This window comes from Haliaeetus albicilla, chromosome 18, assembly GCF_947461875.1.
Source record: "Haliaeetus albicilla chromosome 18, bHalAlb1.1, whole genome shotgun sequence".
In the NCBI taxonomy this organism is placed as follows: Eukaryota; Metazoa; Chordata; class Aves; order Accipitriformes; family Accipitridae; genus Haliaeetus; species Haliaeetus albicilla.
In genome coordinates, this window is record NC_091500.1 from 4,022,934 (window position 1) to 4,043,062 (window position 20,129).

Below are 20,129 nucleotides of genomic sequence, written 5' to 3' on the forward strand. Positions count from 1 at the left end.
GCATGATAGTTGCCTTTCATATGTGCTCAACGGCCATACCTGGCAGGTGTCATTTGGGGTGAGAAGGTCCCTGCCACCTTTACCTTCATCGAGAGATGAGCAATGTCACTCTAAGTGGAGCGCAAGTGTCATAACTCTATTGCTATGCCAACTGCTAGTTTTCCCTTTTCATTGGACCTGTCTGGTAAGATGACAGCTTGCGTAAGATGGGTTTAAATGGCATCTCAGTCCTAAACCCATTCTCCCAACCTTTTGTTAAAAAATGCAAAGCTGCTGTCAGCAGATTTGCGTACAGACGCCTGCTATCTCCATAGCTGTGTGAGATCTAAACTCACCACTCCATTTCAAGTAAACCCAGAATCACACTTCATGGTTTCCCCCCCCCCGCCCTGCCACTTTTCTTAGTTATTCCAGCCATTGAGGTACTTCTATTTAAAGCAGATTTATTAACACTTTTATAGCAGCCATGCATGGCTTGCTTACATTCAGACTAGCAAGCATGAGTTTATCATGGTCCATGGCAGGGCTCTTAGATCTTCTTGCAATGCAAATAACAATTTAAACTGGCAGTCTTTGCTGCTTGAAGGTGAAAGGTCCCTTTTGACTCTGTAAGAGAAATCTGAAGTGGTTATCATTCCAGGCTGTAGAGAGCTTTAGCTCTAGCAAGCCTTCCTGTACTGCATTAGAAAGTTGAGAGATAAACAGGAGAACCTGGCTTTGGTTCTCTGAAGTTTTTTCTCCTCTGAGTTTCATTTCAATATCCAGCAGTTGTGAGGCTGAGTTGGTGGTGGCTAAAAGGGCAGGGAAAGGTTAGGAAAGAAAAAAATGTTAACAAAATCAAGGTGAAATTAGCTGGCTCTAGTGAGAACAGAAGGTGGAGAGTGAGTGAAGCAAAGGTGAAGATTAGAGCATCCTTTTTGAAGCACAATGTCTTAAAGTCAAGTCAGCTAAGAATTTTAATGCTGGTCTTGCGCTTTCGGCTTCTGGGCAAAGATCACGAGGGGAAGGCTCGAAGGAAGTCATGGTAGTTTATCTTGTCTTCTCCACAAGAACATAGGTCAATCAGCTGGAGGGAAAAAAAAAACCACAACAAACACCATAAAGAGTTGGAAGAAGCTGCAAATTTGGGTTTTTAGGGGAAAGTGCCCAGAGACAGAGCAGATCTTATTCCCCTGTGTGGAAGAGCCTACTGCCTTAGTAGTCCTGAATCACAGGTAACCTTGAATGCTTATAGATGACACTGATCTATGCAACGAGAAGAGTTAAAGTGTGTGTGTTTAATCTCAATTGCCTTCTGAGTATCACCTCGGTGGCAATAGATCCACAAAAAAATAAAGCATGGCCACAGACTGACATAGGCCACAGCAAATCTTTCAGAAACCCCATAGAAATCCCTGCCAAAAGTGGGATGGGGGCAGCATATCTGAACAGTCACTGTTCACTGGTGTTGCTTTGGTGTGTGCACACAGCATAAAGTGGAGACACAGATAATTGAGCTCAGCGACAGCCCTACTAATGAGACAGTTCTGGTATCTGTGCCTGACCCTGCACTGTGTTACAGAGCTACAGCCTTTGTGTGCTTAAGGGGAAGAAAGAGAGCTTTTGTTTCTTTAATTGCATAACTAATCTCCTACTGACACCCAGGGAGATGGAAAGGGTCTAATATCACAGTTCCTTGAAAGGATTCTTCTTCCCTTGTCGCCTGGAGACAGTTTTGCTAGGGTTGCTCTTGTGTGACTGACAGCTGTGCTCATCTCCGATCCAGACAGTAGTTAACAATCTGCCGTATGTTTAACTTATAGCACCACCACAAATTTGAGGGCTCTGTGCACAATCTTATTAAGATTTCAAGAGAGAAAAGGGATGCTTTTGTGTATATGGTCCTAGATGGGGATTCAAACATGGAGGTTTAACCTCAATTGTCACAGGTTCTCCACGTGCTCTTAGGCATGTCACTTCGTCTCCCGTTCTTGGAGTGGAAGCAGGAAGGACTGTCACCACATTGTAACTTCCTCAGGGCAGCGTGGTCCCCGGTGAACTCTAGTACAGCAAAGCCCTGGGTGCTGGTTGAAGGCCTTTATTCACTGCACTTTTGGAGACATAAGTACCCCATCTGTGTACCTTTCTAACCACAGCTGTGATGCCCACAGTTGGCTGGTTTAGAAAATTTTTTTTTAACAAGGGAAATACTCCCTCTGGTTTCTAGATTTCTTTAAACTCTGAGTCTGCCTTTATTGGCCACTAATCTACTACATATCATATTATGCTAAGAAAGCATCCTTGCCAGTCATATTCCTGAAAGGATCCTCCATCCCCGCTGCATGAATTTTTCCCTTCAGTTTCCCTCACGTTTTCTGCTATGCAGACTGTCATCTCCATGTGCTGTTGCTCATAGTGCCCAGCAAGCCTATGTTTTACTTGTGCTAACCAAGTGGTTATGATTCTAATTTCTTTTTTTTTTATATAATATTTAGTTCTCAAATCTTCAGTTCAGTTGCTGTTAAACCCAGAATGCGTCTAAGCTTTCCTAAGGCTCATTCCCTAAGCACCTCAGTGTCATCTCTACTCAAGCCCAGGTGTGCTTAAGTCATGACAGACACTCAGTAATGCTGCAGTAGCCTGTGCCTGATCTCTATCATGATACACAACCTCTCCTGCTCATCTCTGAGATTTGATCCAGCAGGCATTTTCAGGCTTCACATAACAGTGCATCCAAACACTAGGCTACTCATTTGGTGGGCAACCTGGGTAACATTTCTTCCTTTTACTTAGAGGACAGCAATTATTATCTCCTCCTTTAAGACACAGGCTCAGTCCAACAACTCAGAGGCCTTTCTGAATTGGGACTCTCTTGCCCTTTTCTTGAAGCTATTCCCTTTCATAGGGTAGAGCAGCTGTTGGTGTTGCCTGGCTAGGGTTGGTAGGGTTTGTAGAAGAGCTCTTTTGGAAGAGCTGTAGGAGGGGAATTCAATATGCACAGTACCCCTTCCTTCTTACCTTGTTAACAAGAATAGCATTGGTTGGCACACTCAAGCTGTCGCAAAGGGCTAAAAATTTTGCTTTGTCCAGGATGCCAGAGCCATCCTTGTCGCACTGAAGAAATGTCTCCCGAATGTTCTTGTTGTTCAAGTAATTATGGAGCTTCAGCTCTTCCCGAACCTGCACAAGTAATTCATCCAGTTCCTGCTTGCTGGTCCCAAGCATAGGGATGTCACTGTAGAAGAAAGGAAGAACGGGACTTCATGTAAAAGCTACTTCTGGCAGCCTTACTGTGACACTTGTGTGCTGGCTGCCCGCCATGGCTAGCCAGAGTGTATTTCTGAACACACAGCAGGCTTCTGGGGTGCTTGGTTTTTGTGGCAAGCTCATCTCAGCTTGGACATGGAGATGAAGCTCACTCCTGATCTTGGAAATTTAGGTAAACTGTTTTCCCTTTGCATGACATTTCCCCCATGCACCTTTTGTCTGCAAGTGCTCTGGGACAAGGAGCGTTTTCTTGTGTGTTCCATTTAGTTCCAGGAACTCTATGCCATCCTAGTTTCAACATGAGCCCTTGAACTACCATGATACCAACTGACTCCAAAGTGTGTTGTAAGGTAACAGGGTTGTTTCTGGGTCACCCAAAATGGGTCCAGACAGCTAAAAAAAGAGGATGTGGTCTAGGCTCTGATGGGCTGATAAGAACAGCCAGAGCAAATGAAAAAAAAGACTCCACCAACCATCCGCTGAGCCTGCAACCGCCTAGTGGCTCATGCAGATACTGTTAGCGGCATGTTACAGTTAACTGCTGTCTTTTGGGAAAAGATGACTGTGTCCATTTAGCTGAAAATATCTCTGCTGCTGAGCCAGAGTTGTCCCGCAAGGTTTTCGGGTCAGCAGCAGCCACAACATTATATAGTACATACTTGACCACCTCTGTATGTGTCCAGACACAGGCTCTTGGAACTGAATAATCAGCTGAGCAGCCATTAGACAGCAAGCTGGAGCCCATGGAGGCTGCTGGAAATGCCCTTAGCTTTCAACCCTGAGTCTTATTTAGCTCCACAATGCCGTCCTTTGAAGCTTACCTGTTGGCAGTCTCCTTTACCACCTGCTGTGGGCGAAAATGATCCCTCAGTGACTGCAGTGTTGCCGCAGGGAAACTCTCTGCATTGCTCTCCATATAATTAAGCACATATTCATCAGCGTCAGTGATAACAAACCTGTGGCCAAACACTGGGGAAGAAGCATTAAAGAAAGCAGTGTTACTTGCCTTTCAGCATGGGTAAGTCTCTTCATCATCCAGGAGAGAGCATGGTTTCTCTCTTGTGGCTGGGCTCAGGTTTGAGCGAGCTCTGCTGTTTCAGCCCTTGAAGTGAGAATAGTTTCACTGACTCAAAGGGAGTTTTGCTGCAAGAAAAGCAGCTGCTGAGAGCAAAGGCCCTGTGCTTGGGCCTAAAATGACTCCCACGTTAGCACTGGTGTGTTTCTAAATATTTCAGTATTACATTTATTTTTCCCTATAGGATAGATTTTCCTTACAGGATAAGCCTTTGCTACTGGAAGTCATCTAACATAGCTTTTATCCTGTGAATCCTGGCAGGTCCCAAAATGGAAACTGAACACATACTATGGAGAATGTAGCTCTTTTTTTCCTAATTATGTCAAAGGTCCAAACATTGACAGTAACAGAGTTATATCAATGTACACCAGCTGGTGATCTGGAAACTCAAATGTGATGAGAGCCAGAAGGAACAGATCTTTCAAGTGAAGGAAGGTATATGAACTGTCCATGCAATAAATGACATAGCGGAGCAGGCACTGAAAACCAACACTGCTTAGAGAGTATTATCAATCCAGGCTGCATTTTACCTTCAATTGTAGAACCGATGGTGAGGTCAGAGGGCTCATAGTACGTGGCATTCTCTGTAGTAGAGCCTGGTTTGGTGACTCTGGTCTTTCCTAAGTATTTGCCTCCAATGATGCCAGAGTTACGGACTGGGGGTTCATAGATGCTGATCATGTCATCGGAGAGGAAATAAGAGAGGATGAAACGACGCTTTCTGTCCTCGGGGTTTGGTGATTCCTAGACGAAAGGTAGTGGCTTTGGAAAAGAACAGTTGAACCAGATTTTTCTTTCCTGGGGTGCTTAGGAGCACCTAGTAACATACTCATAAGCACCCAGAGTTCACAGCTTTTTTTTTTTATAGCTGACTAAACAAAGTGCTTGATATAGGCCAAAAGCTACAGATATGCTGACATAGCGTAACAAAGCCCTAGACAGCATTAAGCATCTGAATTTCAAAAGTTACTTGCTCTAGTCAGGCTAACAGAAGCAGAATCTGGGTTGCAGTGACCAAGTATATTCAGTGTTTCCACAGACTGAGTAATCCAAGAGAAAGGAATATCCTGTATGGAATGATTCATCAGAGAGAGAGACTGGCTATAAAATTTAGTATTAAAGTTACATTTTTCGTTACAATGAGTGCCTGAGAGAGGTTGGTGCTGCTTCCAGCTCTTAGTCACAGGAAGACACTCCCCTGACACACCACTAGGCTTACTTGCTTAGTTGAAAATTAAGTGGATCTGAACTCATCAGCTGTGACCTTTAGGAACTCCCGCACAATAGGGAAAAGAAATCATCCCTTATTCACTCTGAGTGTTTGGAGAGGGCAGGCACCAGGCAGCACAGGAAATGCCATTGCTACTACTGGATGTGCCAGAGGCTCCTTGCATAAACCAACTGTAAAGCTGGCACAAAGGCGAGGGCCTGAATGCTGTTGTCGTGGGCGGAAAGCACCATCCCCGTGGACTCCTCAGCTTCTGTGCTGGCATTTGGCTGCTCTGCTAGCACAGCCCCTTGCGGGCTGCTGTGGCCAGGACTAGCCTGGAGAAGGACAGATGCTGGGAGCCAGCAGCGGAGAGACAGCAAGCTCACGCTTGTGGCAGCGGTTGAAGGCAGGCAGAGGCATAGTGCCCAGCTGCAATGCTGTTTCAGTTAGGGCCATCTGTCACATGCTGATGTCAGTGGGAGTTTTTCCATAAATGGCTGTGGGTTTGTAGCATGTCTGTTTTGTACTTTCTGGTCTTGTTTTTTTCTACCTTTGCGTGCCACTAATTGTCACAGCAAGTACACAATAACCTAACGGCATCCCCTACGGGGCACTCGTGTTGGCTTGCGGAACTCTCTTTTCCCACCAGCACAGAGGAGAATTTGCTAACAGCCTTGTCTGAGCAGGCTGTTACTCCCACCCTTCTGACTCTACAACATAAGCTGGCACTATACCGTCAAGGAAGGCACTTACCAGGGCCACCTGGTATCGCAGCACCTTGTGGTCATTCTCTAGTATCTTAATTATATCTTTCCGAGGAGGCTTTGGAAGCAGAGAAAAGCAGTTCTGAAGAGAATCTTCAAGGATGCCAAAACCATTGTAGGGAGGAATTACCTGCATCCAGAGGAGATATCAAGCATAAACAGCTGAAACTAAGAACAAGACAATGTCTGCAAGACAGCTCATCAGAAAAAACATCTGTTTGGAAAAAATCTTCTGTCACCAGGTAGCAATAGCTGTGACATCCTGCCCAGCAGAAATGCTACTAGCCTGGCCATAGACAATATTTAAGAGAATTAAGAAAATCTGAAATTCAGAAAGCCAGGTGATTTCTCTGAATAAAGAGACTGTGGCTATACTGATGACTAAACCTTCCTGTGCACAGGAACTCAGTCATCTATATGGTTACACTGTTAACTGTTATGTTTGTGGTCTAGGCTAGCTAGCACTCCAAACCATTCCTAGGCTCAGTTTGGGAGGTAACAAGGGCTGTAACCATTCCCAGTAGGCAGCTGGACTTTGCAACCCCGTTTTGGAGGGTGAAGGAGACTTTGGCAGTATGAGTGCAGCCAGACTGTGCGAGTTGGCTTCCCAGCCAAAAACAAATCCTGACATTCTTTAATTTTCTAGTATAGACATAACCAGGGTTCTTTCTATCACTATTAGCAAGTGCTTTGTCCTTTCCACTATTAGAAATCAACAGTTTCAGAGGACTTTCATTTTATATAAATTATGACCACTCTTGCCTCATTTTTTTCAAGTTACTTGCTCTTTTCTTTAAGCTGAACTTGTTTACTGTAAGTTCTTACTAAGCTGAACATATACTTTACTACATGAGCTTATACCAGCTGCTTCCTTCCCTCTCTTCTTTTGAGAAATGGTTTGCAGTACCTGTGGAACTTCCTCAAGTGGTTTCTTCTTTATTTCCACTGGCTGGAAGTCTGTGATGCCAAATTTGTCACGATAGAAGTTTCGGGTGAACTCATCGCAATCATAGATGAAGAAGGTGCGTCCAAGGAGGGTGGTAGATTTGCCAACAGCAAAATCTTTCGCTGTGTACCACTCAAGTACTTCCTGATCAGAGATCTCCAGCACACAGCTTGGGAAGGTCTCTAAGGACAAGGCAACAAAAGGAAAAAGAAATCAATCAGGTAGATGTTAACATTTTCTAGTGAAAAGAGACACAAAAACAAGCTGTATAAGCAGCTCCAGGGAGCTGTTGATACTGCTGTCCTGCCACTGTTTCCCAAAAGATAAAGAATTTAATGATCATTTAAAGAACTTTTCTTTGGCCAATAACTGATGACATTTGGAATGTTCTCAGAAATTCTCCAGACTCACTGTACCTCTGACACAGCCACCACATATGTATCTACCCACCAAGGCATTTTAGCACATACAGATGTGCTGGCCAATCTAAACTTACTTTTCTTGTCCACAAAGGTTTTGGGCAAGCGTTGGCGTTTTATCAGTATTGGGAATGGGTCTCTACCATCATTTTGCTTGTAGACCTCCCGAACCTCCACTGTGTCATCTGCCAAGTAGTAATGGATTATGTACGTCCTGTTCTCACCAAAGATGCTGTCAGTGTCATCCCACATGGCGTAGAAGCGAAGGACCTGGGGTGGAGAAAAAAGAGGCAGAGAAGACAAACATGGATTAGAATTGTCCAAATGAAGTGGTTTGAAATGGGTTGGGTGATTAGAGGCATCTCACCAATCTTCTCTGCCAGGTATGGAAGAACTAAGCCCTTGTACTGTGGGCACTGGGATGAATGGGCTGCTGAGGCAGCAGTGGGAAGGGCAGCAGGGGCCTGGAGAGCTGGACAGGCCTGGCTTACCTTGGCAGCAGCAAGTGAAAGAGAACAGTTTATGCTGAGACAAGAAATTTAGTTCAGGAAGCATGAGGAAAAATGGGGCGGGGGGGGGGGGTGTGATTAAAAAGCAGCAGAAAATAATTGCCCTGGAATGAGTAGGGAAGTAGCCTTAAGGGAAGTGATTTTTATAATGAAACTTAATACAGCAAGACAGAATCTTGTTTTGACTCTTAAACCTCTTAGAGGTGTCATGGCCAATTCTTTTCCACTCTCATGCTGAGGAAGGCAGAGGGGAATGCACTCGGCAGTCCTGAAGAGACTGCATTCACTGCAGACCTCATCTTATTTCTGCCTAGTAGAAATATCATCTTTTAATGCCTCAGAAATCAAACTCCTCACACTGCAATGCTCAAGAGTTCCCCAAGGTACAGCTCCTAAACAGGCAGCCCAATAGCCGTTGCAGGCAGAGTTGGCCCAGCACAGACTTGAGTCACCAAGGCTAAACTGGTAGCAAAATGGCAGGCATGGCCCAGCTCGCATCCACACAGCAAAACTGTCTGCTCCCCTCAAAACAGGGTGCCCATAACCAAAATGGCAACTGAATATGATCCTGGCTAACACCTAGCTGATAGCCAGGAACTGTTTGATTGATAGCTGGCCAGGGACAATATGCAGAACTCGGGTCGTGTCCTGGCTGTTTTATTTTCTAGTATAGATGTAGTCTATAGGGTTTCTTACATTGTTGCTAGATGAAAAGAAGATCCAGAGGAGCAGGGAGGAGAGTGTTAGTCAACTGTATGCACAGGGAGAATTCAGTCAGAGCAAGTGACATTTCTGTTTGTCTGAAATTGTCCACTCTGGCACATGGCATCAAAGTTTTGGGGTAAGAAAGGAGTGGATGCAGCATGCCCATTCATATTCGAACTGCACCTGGCCTCACCTGCTAACTTCCCAAGGCAGGTGGCTTGCCTCATCCCAACAGAAAGCAAGAGAAAAATGGAGGATCTAGAGCATAGGCTCTGCAATCCAAAAAGAAGCCGTTTATAAGGCACAAAGCCCAGCAAAAACATAAAAGGTTTTGTTTCTCACTAAAGCCAAGAAAGGAGCAAATGTGGAGTCTGTTCAGCAGACTGAGATTTTTTAGAATGAGTAAGGTTGCAGACACTCACAAGACTCAGATTTCAATAACATATATAGTCTGTAATGTGGGTAATCACTACCAGTTCTCTCACCTGCTTGTCGTAAGTCAGAAACTGTTTGAGTTGGTCGAAATCTGATGGTGTGATGTACTTGCGCATAGGCATCCGACGCAGTTCTGTGTAAGGATCAAAAATCATTTTCTCTGGAGGGTTCAGTTCAATTCCTTGGCTCTCCAGGAACACCTAGGAAGGTCATCTGAGGTATTAATGATGCCGTGAGTTCTGAAGGTAAGACGTAACTAGAGATTACAGATGGGCTGAGATGAGTGTTGTCAGAATACTGCAAATTCATTCCTCACAGACCACCAGGCTACAGGAGTATTAGTTCTACTGCAATAGCAAATACAACAGAAGATGACCAAGATGTTTCTGTTTAAGCTGTTTCTCAGCTTTCCTTGCCCTTTACTTACTCAGGGCAGTCCTGTCCTCAACATCCTAACTCAGATTTTACTTGAGCACAGTTTTCCTTGGCCTTAGGGCTTTAAATGGAGGATAACTGTCAGTTGGTCTCTTTTATGTAAACGAAAAAAATTAAATTAGTGTATAACCGCAGATGTAGTCAGTCGGAATTTGCAAGAGACCTAGGGCTCCCCAGTGTGTCAGACAGTGGAAGTTAGCGTTACCCACACTAGGCTCACCAAGGCCCTTCGGGCCACAAGGATATGTTCCAGAGCGGCAGCTTCAGTCCATCTTTCAGGAGGAGTAGTTTTGCCACAGAGAGAGGACAATCTGTTTATAAACAGAGTTTTTTCTTACCTTAGATGCATCAACAAACTCTAGGGTATTACTTGTGTACTCACATCAGTCACCCAAAAACAACTTCTGAATTCAAGGGACTTCTTCACTTTTTGGCCTTGGGAAGTGGCCCATGAAAACATTCAGCACAGGAAGCACCTATGCAAACACCTCCAACAAGCATGTGAGATCACCCTGAAGACTCACAAAGCAGGCTCACACTTTCAGACTAACTATTTTCTGGTCTGGAGGATGCCAGTTAACAATAAGTAGACTAGTGGCCTTGAGATGTAGACCCATGTAGCTCATTTAATGTTTTCCATTAACCAGCCAACATTTACATGAGAACCAGCTCTTCATCTGATGTGAACTGACTTTAACACTTATCCAGTTCCAGCAGAGCTGGCCCCACATGTTCTCAACAGCCACATATATACCAATATATTATACATGCTTGGGAACATTCCTAGGCACTGAGGCCTGCTGGCAAGGAACAACTTGCATCTAAACTCTCTCAGCCTCCAGGACAGGTTGGCTGCATGTAACTCACCTATTGGGAATGGTCGCTGGAGCATTCTAACCTCTGGACCACTCCTGGGAAATGCTTGGAAGAATAGTAGTTGACCAGGGCTGAGATTATACTGGGGACAATCTAACAGGATACCAGTATACTGGTATTTGTTATTACTTGATATTGGATTGTTATTATCACATTTACTGGTACAGAAATAGCCAGAAATAGAAAAGCGGGCAATGAGTAAGCTCTCTTAGAAAGGTCAGTTCATACCACAATTCTCAACCCACGGATCATGACCGCTCTTCTGGCTTGGCTGTAGATGGGTGCAGAGTTACTGACTGCATTCCCTTCCCCTATTCTTAACAGAGGAGTATTAAGTCAGAAAAGAGTTAGGATCAGTAATTTCTCTCTCACAAATGCACAATGTTTCATCTGGACTCTAAGCAGTTAAACTGTTGCACACACAGAAATTAACTTAGAATTTGTATTGTAAGAAGTCCTGAGGACAAAGGATGGGATCCCAGCAGCCCTGGGGCAAAAATACTGAGCAATTAACATGCCCTCAGCAACTATCATACCTTGAGCTCCCCATTGATCTGAAGAAAGAAGTCTTCACAAAAAGCAAAATGAAAGATTGTGAGCAACCATATTGTGAAAGCTACAGATGCAGACTACTGGACTCTTAACACGTCTGTGCACCTGTAGCTCCTGGGATTCTTTGTGTCAGTGTTCTCTGTACAAGCAACACACCTGTGTGAATGGGTCACAGTCTACTATGCGGTACGTCCTGCCATACATGGTGATGTTCATGCCCCGATTCAGATCCTTCCAGTGGTAATGATCCCCATGGTCATTCTTGGGCACCCGGTGGCGTCTGATAAGTTTGCCTTGAGGAAGACCAGAGTTCTGCACAACAGGCTCTATGACGGACATGCTGTCATCTTCCAAATAGTAATAGATACACACTTGGCGGATCCGGTAATGCTCTTCTGCAGAGAGAGGAACATCTTCCTGGAAATAGGCATCAAATTTCAAAATCTGCCAAAGGGGCAATATAACAAAGGGAGAGAGAAAGTAACAAATTTAACACCACGATTAGTCTATTAAGACCAATAATTTATTTGTAATTTGCCTTGGCATTGCAAAATTACTGGATTGTAATCTATAAAATCATCAAAGCCAACTGTATCTTAATCTGTGGCTGTTGGCAGAGGCATCATGAGGGCTTTTATCAAGATGTGCCTTTTACAAATTTACTGCCAGGTGCTTGGTTACTGCCAGTAATCTAATTTTCTGACATACATTACTTCCTTTACTATTGTCAGCATTGCAGACCCTGATTTAGGGAAGTTATCAGGAGATTTTAGTAAAGATTCAACCACATCTGTGGATTTTAAAATCTGCATGGGTCATCTTAAATCACATCTATTCAGCAGTGACAGCAAAAGCTAATCTGTGCTGGAGAAACAAGGAGAAAAACCAGTCAGTCAATCATAGTTCCTGTGCTTGGCAGAAGTACGAGGAATATTCCTTCCAAGATCATTCAATGCCCCTAAGAGCATGTAGGTGGCCAATCAGGCCTTGCATACCCAGCCTACATCAACCCAGAGGCCTGGGTAATTAAGAGATGATAAAGCCAGCAATTTCCTACAAGCCAGCAAAAGTGCTTCAAAAGGGACCGTGGCTGCCCCCAGCAGCACTGGCATCCCTGCTGCTACTCTGGCTTGGATGAAGGGGCAGAGAAGTATCTGACAGATTAAACAGCAACATCTACATTACTCTGAAGGAATAGCCTCAGTAATTAACACAGCACATCTGTTCCCCAGACTGTCTCACAGATGGGCTGAGGGTTGGCTGCAGACTGCCTTTCTAGGCCTGCCTGGCAGCATGCAAACCTCTGCACACACTCAGGTCTGCTGAGCCTCGCACACTCTGCAGCAACTGCTCTGTCCGTGGCTGCGGCTGCACTTGCCAGCTTGCAGTCTGTGCCACTGGCACATTTAAAATCAAGGGTCAGCTCAGGACTGCTCCAGGCAGACACATAGCCACCTCCTAGTCTGATAAGATCACCAAGACGTAATGTAGGAAGTACTAATGGAGCAGTACAGGCTGTCACATGCTGTGGTGACAAACACAAGCATAAATAGATAGACCACAGTAAAACAGTCTAACAGGGTCCCCATTGCAGACTGTCTTTTACAGTTTAAGCTCAGTTACAATCTCAATATAGTTTTGGAAACACAGAAGGCCAGGCTGTGGTTTACAGGGCAATGGTTATAAACTGAAGCTTTTCAGAGTTAATCAAACTTCTTTTCCAATGCCTGCTGGAAAGGCTCTAGCATAACTTGCGGGGAATGTCTTACATCGTTTACGTATTATAATCCTCCTCCCGAGCAAAGAAAGCCTCTTTCAGTCTGGGGTTCAGCTGTCTCTGACTAAGGGCTATGGCATCTGAAAACTGCTGTACACTGTCCCATGAACCCTGGAGCTGACTGTTTATGTCTCCGAACTTGGCCAGCGATATTCCTGGAATAAGCTTCTTTATACCTTTTTGTCAAAAGCCACATGTGCTGGAATGAAGCCTGAAGGTGGGGCCTGCTTGGCTTGCCCATAGGTCAGCGTGGGTCTCTTGTTGGATAATTCATCTAATTCAGCTTGAGAAAGCTGGTTCACATATAGTCGCTCCCCACCGATCCCCACTGTTGGCAGCCGAGAAAAGGCAAATCCATTTTTGTAGCCCAGTGTCTGGGACCGATGAAAAGATGTTTTCTGTGGAAGGAAATCCAGCTGTTAAAATACTGCATGCACTCAGTGGATATGGCTATTGAAAGCACAGAAAAACAGTAAAATAGTGAATTATCCAGAATGCCCCCTCAGCATTTTATTATAACCTACTGCATCAGTTATTTACAATCAGATTTTACACTTGGATCAAGAAGGCTGAAAAAACAGTAAGTGGCTGGAGGAACGAAGCATCAGAGTGAACTCAAATCCTACCACTGGCACCCACTCCCCACAAGCTTAAATCACTTAATTTCCCTATTGCCACCATTCTCAGTGCATATCTGCCCTAGTATTTCTCTACAAACTCTTTGCTCCCTACTTTGTGTTACAGCAGTACAGAGCACCATGGGACCTCACTCTGTTACTGCCTTATAGTGCTCCCTTGACTATTACACCTTGTGCACCTTCTGTGTTTTCCATCGCTGTTTATTTTGTTAACCCTCTCCTGGGGATGATGTTCACAGGATTTTCTTCGCTGGGCTAAATCAAGGTGTGTCACGCTCACAGAACTGCAATTATGAAACGTACCAAACCACATTAGCTGTTTCACCACCTCTCTCCACAGTCCATGCAAGGCTCACACATTAAATAATCACAACCACAATGTAAGACTCTACAGCAGATTAATGAGAAGCCTGATAAGACGAGAAGAATTCTATCTTTGTGAGCACTGTATAATGTTGGCTATAGGATTCACCTGTCATTTTTTGCTTTGTTGGTTTAATCTCAGTTTTGAGCTTCTTGGATCCTTTCACCTGTCTTCACTATCTGCCTCATGCCAGCTATTGAGCCATTCTTCAAGCTAAATAATTATCCAGACAGCACAGGAAGTTCCGTTTTGCTTAAGGACACAAAACAAGAAAATGTCAGAGCTGTGAATAGGACCTGATCTCTGTCAGTCCAGTTCTGTTCTTCACTACTGAAGGTTAGGATCAGACTTGAGTGACACCAAGCTACTTGACTTTCTGTACAGTCCACCATACCTGGCATCTCACCTGCAATCCTGAAAGTATTTGAAATAACCCATGCCTGGCTGGTCCCACTGGGCTTTCAGCACTTAATGCTCCAGAGAAAGCAGGAGAAATTGTGAGTCCCTGATAATAAAAACCCTGACTTTACTTTGATTTTTGCCAAGTAAAACAGAATTGTACACATTTCTAGCACTGAAGGAACAAGCTTCAGCTCCTTTTCCAGATCCAGACTTGCAATCAGTCCAACCTCAGGCATGTGAACCACTTCTTCTCCACCCCCTCCCTCACTCCTCATGGTTAAGCCTCTAATCTTATTTATACCTTCAAGGCCCCACTTGAATTTCACATAATTGCCTGTTTTCTCTTTAAACTGGCACTACAGATCTTGCAATGCTGTGGACAGAGCAGTTAGGAAAACAGGTTCAGGTGAAAACAAGAGAGTTTACTGAAGACATGTTAACAGAACACCTTATAAACATTAGCCCTGCTACAGAACTGCCATTTTCTTCTGTTAAATAAATACCAAGGGAAAGCTGTGGGAAAAATATTCAAGGAAAACCAGGAAGTTTGTCTTTAAATTGGGCAATATCAGTTTTTGTCAGAAGTGCACAGGCTTTTAAGGCCCCACAGTTGCCTAAAGAAAACACCTGATATATTCATAAGACTCCCAGAGTCAATAGGCTTTCCCAAGTGAACATGGATGCCAGATAACATCTCACAGTATCAGGTGACTAATGTCAATTTAAAAGGGAAAACACAGAATGTAAATTCCTAATCTTAGTTACTGCCAGTCTGTATCTGAAGAAATTCCACTGAATTAACAACCTTTTTGCCAAGTCTGTAATGCTTCATGCTAATGCCTTTTTTTTTTTCAGCACAGCATGTCCCATGACAAAAGTTCACATGCAAGTGCATGAGGTTCCTTATCCTGGAATACCAAAGCATACTGGAGGCCTGTTCTCCTGATGACCAGGCAACTTGGATGTATTGGGAGGGAACAGGGGGAAGAAGGGGCCTCAATCAGAATAAGAAACCTTATGGAAATGGAAGAGCCTGTTCTTGAGGATATTAAACTCCAGGGAAGCGTAAGGCATGCCCTGGTCTCTCTGTTCCCTATGAAAGTTTGGGAGCATTGCTTCTGAGGGAAGCAGTCAGGATATTGGTTTCTCAAACTGACATTAGTAGCATTGAGTTGAAGTTGAGCAATGGTGTCAAGACTCAGGATATCATTTCCCCAGGGAGAAGGAAGGGCAGAGCTATTAGCTGCTCTAAAACAGTACTGGAGAGAACTCAGAGAGTATCAGTTCTCATCTGTGGTACTGCTTCTCAAGAGGATATTGGGAGGATTTGGGGTTATCAGATCCTTAATGTGTGGACCATTGGGAATGGGGAAAAGGAGAGGTTGCTTCCTCATTTAGGTATCAATTCAAGTGCAGTGGGTGAGGATGACACTACTTCTTCCACTGAACCTGGGAGCAGCTGAGAGGGCCTCACTTCCTTGGGATGATCCTGAAGGCTGTGGTGGTTTCAGTTCTGCAGAAGGATACCAGTTCTCTGAAGACTATCAGGTTCTCAGGTTCCAGACCATTAGGTCCCTGTGGACTATCAAGGATTCAGTTCTCCAGGCAACACCAGGAGAGCATTTGTGGAAGTATCAGAGCTTTGGAGGAAGGCCTATCAGGAATGTATTGATTGCCCAGAAGACTGGCAACTTCAGGGTGTATCTGTTCCTCTAAGGGTGGTGGGCAGGTCCAGGACATAACTGTACTGGGATGGTTTGGGGGATTAATTCCTAACAGAGGACTGCTTGAGGTTTGGACAGTGTTGGTTCTCTAGGGTATAGCAAGACAGTTGAGGGGTTATCAGGTAAGTTTATGGGTCCTGCTTCAGGACAGAATCAGAATGAGTAGCAGGTTCAGAACAACATCCCTTTGGGAAAACTGAGATGGTTCAGAGAAACAGTAGTTTTCCTGGGGGAATCAGGTTTCAAGACTGTAAAGTGGGTTTGGGGATACGCCTTCCCTTGGGGTATCACATGAACTGGCGGGAGAACTACTGGATGGATTCAGGGGTACTTAATCTCCATGGGTTGAGTTTGCAGATAGCAGTTCTGCAGTTATAGAGAAAGATTTTGGGGTCTCAAGTGAGGCTGGGGGAACTTACCTCTCCAAAGCTATCAGGACAATTTCAGGGGTTATCAGATGGGTGCAAGATGCAATGGGTTCCTCAGAGACAAGATTAAGAGTACCATGTCCCCTGGAGGGTGGGCTCAGGGATACTCGGTCGGCTGGGAACAGACTTTCAATTACATTGGGAGAACTTAGGGAGTACCAGGTCTGCTGTGGGTGGGGTCAGGGGATACCAGGTGGGTTCAGAGAGTTCAGGTTGCCCAGAAGTGAGTTCAGCAGATATTTGTTGGCTTTGGGAAACACCAAGTCCACTGGAGGGGGGGTTCAGTGGGTATTAGGTCTGCTGGGGAGCATCAAATGAGTTTACAGGGCACCAGGACCCTTGGGAGTCACTTGACCCCTGAAGGGTGCCTGGTGAGTTTGAGAGGTACCAGGTTCCCAGGACACCAAGTCCTCTCAGGGATATTAGGTGACTTTGGGAGGTACCAGGCCTCTTGGGGGAATTAGAGGGTGGTCTGAGGGAATAGGAGATTCCCTCGGAGTGGGTTCCGGGGGTAACACGTCCCCTGGGGGAATATTCTGTGAGTTTAGGGGTACCAGGTCTCCTGGGGAGTTAGAGGAGGGTCTGAGGGAGTACCAGGTTCCCAGGGGGTGTCGTCAGGGGCTGCCAGAGGCCCGGTTCCCAGGGGGTCACCTGCTAGGCCAGGCCAGACCGCGCTTAGGGGTGTTCCGGGGGAATTGGGGAGGGAGGGTGTCCCCGGGAGGCACGGTACACCGGACGGCTGCGCTCACCATGGGGTCCCTGAAGGCGCAGCCCGGGAGGAAGGGCAGGCCCGGCCCCGGCTCTGAGCTCATGGCGGCGGAAGCGCTCCCACCCCGGCCTCCGGCGACGCCGTCTCCATGGCAACCGCCCGCCCAGTGCGCAGGCTCGGAGCGGGAGGCGCATGCGCACTGAGCCGGCCGCGCTCCGCGCCTGCGCAATGAGCGGCTCGGGGGGGGGGTTGCCGTGGCAACGGGAGGGCGGGAGCGCGGCCTGTGGGGCCGGTCCGAGCGGTGGCCGGGGGGAGCGGACGGAGGGAGGGGAAAAGCAGCAGTCCCGGGAGCTGTGGAAAGCATTAATCCTGTTTTCCTACGGATTTGAGCGCGCTTCGGCCTACTCCAACACAGCCCGCCGCCATCTTCCTCCTCCCCCTCACGCCCAGCCGGGGCCTTTCAGCATCCCACAGCGTAAACGCAGTGTTGCCTCTGCCAGGCCCTCACCCCCTTGTGAGGTTATGCTATGTCCGTGCTATTAAAATCTCCTGGCTTCCAAAACGGCAGCTATGCTGCCCTTTGGGAGTTGTCCCTGCCCTGCGCTGTGCCCAGGGAGAGGAGTAGCCATGGGGGGCCAAATCCATTCCTGGAGTGCCCAAAACATTTTAACAGATGTGATTGTGCTGGTGTATTATGTATATAGTATGTATATTAGCTGTGAAATGGTGGGTTTTGTAATACGTAGCACTGACATAGTTCCTCTCTTTTAAACACAATTTTTATCTCTTTCTGAAGGAAGCAGCAAAATGAAGCAGCAGGGGGTGCATCTAGGAAAAGGTGGTTGTGCACACATACTCCCAAACATAAGAGATAAAAGAGAGCCAAGCCAATCACCACGCAGAAAAGGTTTTTTTTTGTATGTCTTTCCCTTGGTCTCGTTATCAACAGTACGCAAGACAGGCCAGGCTGCGATTCAAGGACAGGCAGCAGGATCTGAGAGTTTTGTAAGCAGAAGTCAAGCAGAGAGAAATGCAGCCAGACTGTCTGTCTAAGCACAGTGTGGGAGAGAGAAGAAAGCCAGCCGGTAGGAGATAAAGAATGAGTCTGATGACCTTAGAAAGGAAAATAATAGTTTGAAGGCCAAGCAGGGCTGAAAGAGCTGGATCTGAAAGACAGCAAGCTGCTAATGAGACTGCTGACTCAGACGCAGGTGCTGGGACCAAAGTGCTCTCTCTGGCTTCTCCTGCTGTGATATCCAAGCACCCTTTAGCAGGTTTCCTGAACTTAGCAAGGACCAGCGCCTTCCTCAGAGAAGGAAACTTGCCTCCCTGGGCCACGGGTCATCCTCTAGGAAAAAACCAACTTTTTAACAAGGCTGTGTGGCAGAGTGCCCCTGTGCACAGCTTCCAATGGGGAGGAGTACTGCTATCCCACTCTTTGCATGAGTGGGAAACTAAGGCCAGGGGATTTATCCAGGGTCACAGAGTAGGATCTTAGGCTCTGAATGTCAGCAGGGATAGGATCGGAAGACTGTGAGCCCAGTACATTCCTCCTGGGTGTTTTAAGGGAGATGGGAATGAAGAAAGGAAGATTAAGGAAAGCCATAGCAGAAGCTGGTACTTTCTTAGGAATAGTGACCATAAAGCAGGAGAGAGGAGAAACGGGGAATAAGGAATTGAGGTGGAACTCAGAAGATCTGGATTCAGCTGCATCTTTGACATCAACTTCTGTAGAGGCAAGCCTGACTTGCCAAGGTTAAGACAAGCCTCTTTAGCCTCCTACATTTCTACATCCCTACTATCTACTCGTGAAAGGGAAAAGGAGGTCTTTATCAAGATTTCTGATCTCTTATCTGTTTAAAGCTTATGCCTTTTAGAGGAAAGACTGCTGTTATGTGTATATAAGCTACTGTAATACACATCAATAAAAAAGTCTGACCGGTGAATCCCCATGCAAGGAGAGTGGATGGTGTTTCAATACCCCCCATCTGTGGTCTGAGGGTTCCCAGGACTACTTCTAATGGGCCTCTTAAAAAACACTCAGAAGGCCAGGCTTGTTGGCAGTAGGCTGAAATTTGCCACCCGAGTATCCACACATCTAGTGAAATATTCAGGGATTCAGAGATCAGACTGCTCTCCCACACCACTTTCTACACTGCTTTGTCATCGTAGCCAGCATTTGTCCACCTCACCAACAGACACCCTGATGAAGCAGGACAAGCTTGGATTTTTTCCTTTCTTTCACCCCGTCTATTGGCTCCCAAGGGCCAAATATTTGATACAGGTGTGTTAGAAAGGATACTGCTAAGGAATGAGTTTAGTGCTTGTCACTTCATAGCAAGAGGAACTGTTTTGGATTGAGAACAGGTCTTGTCTTCAGTCAGAACAAAGCAAAGAACTACAGGATAAAGGATAAGCTGTCACTGGGAACAGCTGCAGAATTTAAGACGCAGCAGGTAGCTCAATGCCTTAAACTTTGGGCATGTTCAGTTCCTTTTTTACCAGGGCTGCTAGGGCTTCACTTCTCTCTCTGAAGTCAACAGGAGCAGCAGGCAACACTGGGACGTATTCTTCCCCTGACCTAGTCAGTGAGATCGTCTTCAACTGCTGCTTAATAGAACAAAGAAGGAAACATCTCAGAGCTGTTTGCTAATGCTCTGCCTCTTAGCCCATGTTATCAGAATGCTGCAAGGATAAGACCAGACAGATTGCTATTGGGTAAAAGAACCTCTTCTGAGGCAACTCACTGCCGCAGTATCTGGTGCTTGAAGTACAAATCATTACCTTCTCTCACATTCCGTCCTCTGTGGCTAGTGACACATGAAATGACCAAAACAAAATGCCTCATTCCTCTGACTTGGAAGCTCTTTTACTTTTTGCATTTGGCTTCATGTGCTTTGGATAGGCCAATTCCC

At 45.7% G+C, this 20,129-nt stretch overlaps 1 protein-coding gene across 1 annotated transcript; it reads right to left on the bottom strand.

Moving 5' to 3' along the window:
- Window positions 1-426: 426 nt before the first annotated feature.
- EFHC1 (EF-hand domain containing 1) lies at window positions 427-17,388 on the bottom strand. Its single transcript, XM_009915709.2, has 11 exons — window positions 17,255-17,388; window positions 13,126-13,347; window positions 11,329-11,616; window positions 9,360-9,509; window positions 7,738-7,930; window positions 7,203-7,423; window positions 6,285-6,425; window positions 4,852-5,065; window positions 4,068-4,215; window positions 2,998-3,214; window positions 427-1,066 (listed from the first exon to the last, which is right to left on the bottom strand). The coding sequence occupies exons 1-11, from the start codon at window positions 17,315-17,317 to the stop codon at window positions 995-997; spliced, it is 1,929 nt and encodes a 642-aa protein (XP_009914011.1). The 5' UTR covers window positions 17,318-17,388; the 3' UTR covers window positions 427-994.
- Between the last annotated feature and the right edge of the window lie 2,741 nt (window positions 17,389-20,129).

Excerpts from the sequence above, each read along its gene's own strand:
- EFHC1 (XM_009915709.2), bottom strand. The coding sequence starts at position 17,317 with ATGAGCTCAGAGCCGGGGCCGGGCCTGCCCTTCCTCCCGGGCTGCGCC. Across the intron at positions 11,617-13,125 it reads ATGTGGCTTTTGACAAAAAG|ATTTTGAAATTTGATGCCTA; the intron begins GTATAAAGAAGC and ends CCCCTTTGGCAG. Across the intron at positions 6,426-7,202 it reads CACTTGAGGAAGTTCCACAG|GTAATTCCTCCCTACAATGG; the intron begins GTACTGCAAACC and ends CTCTGGATGCAG.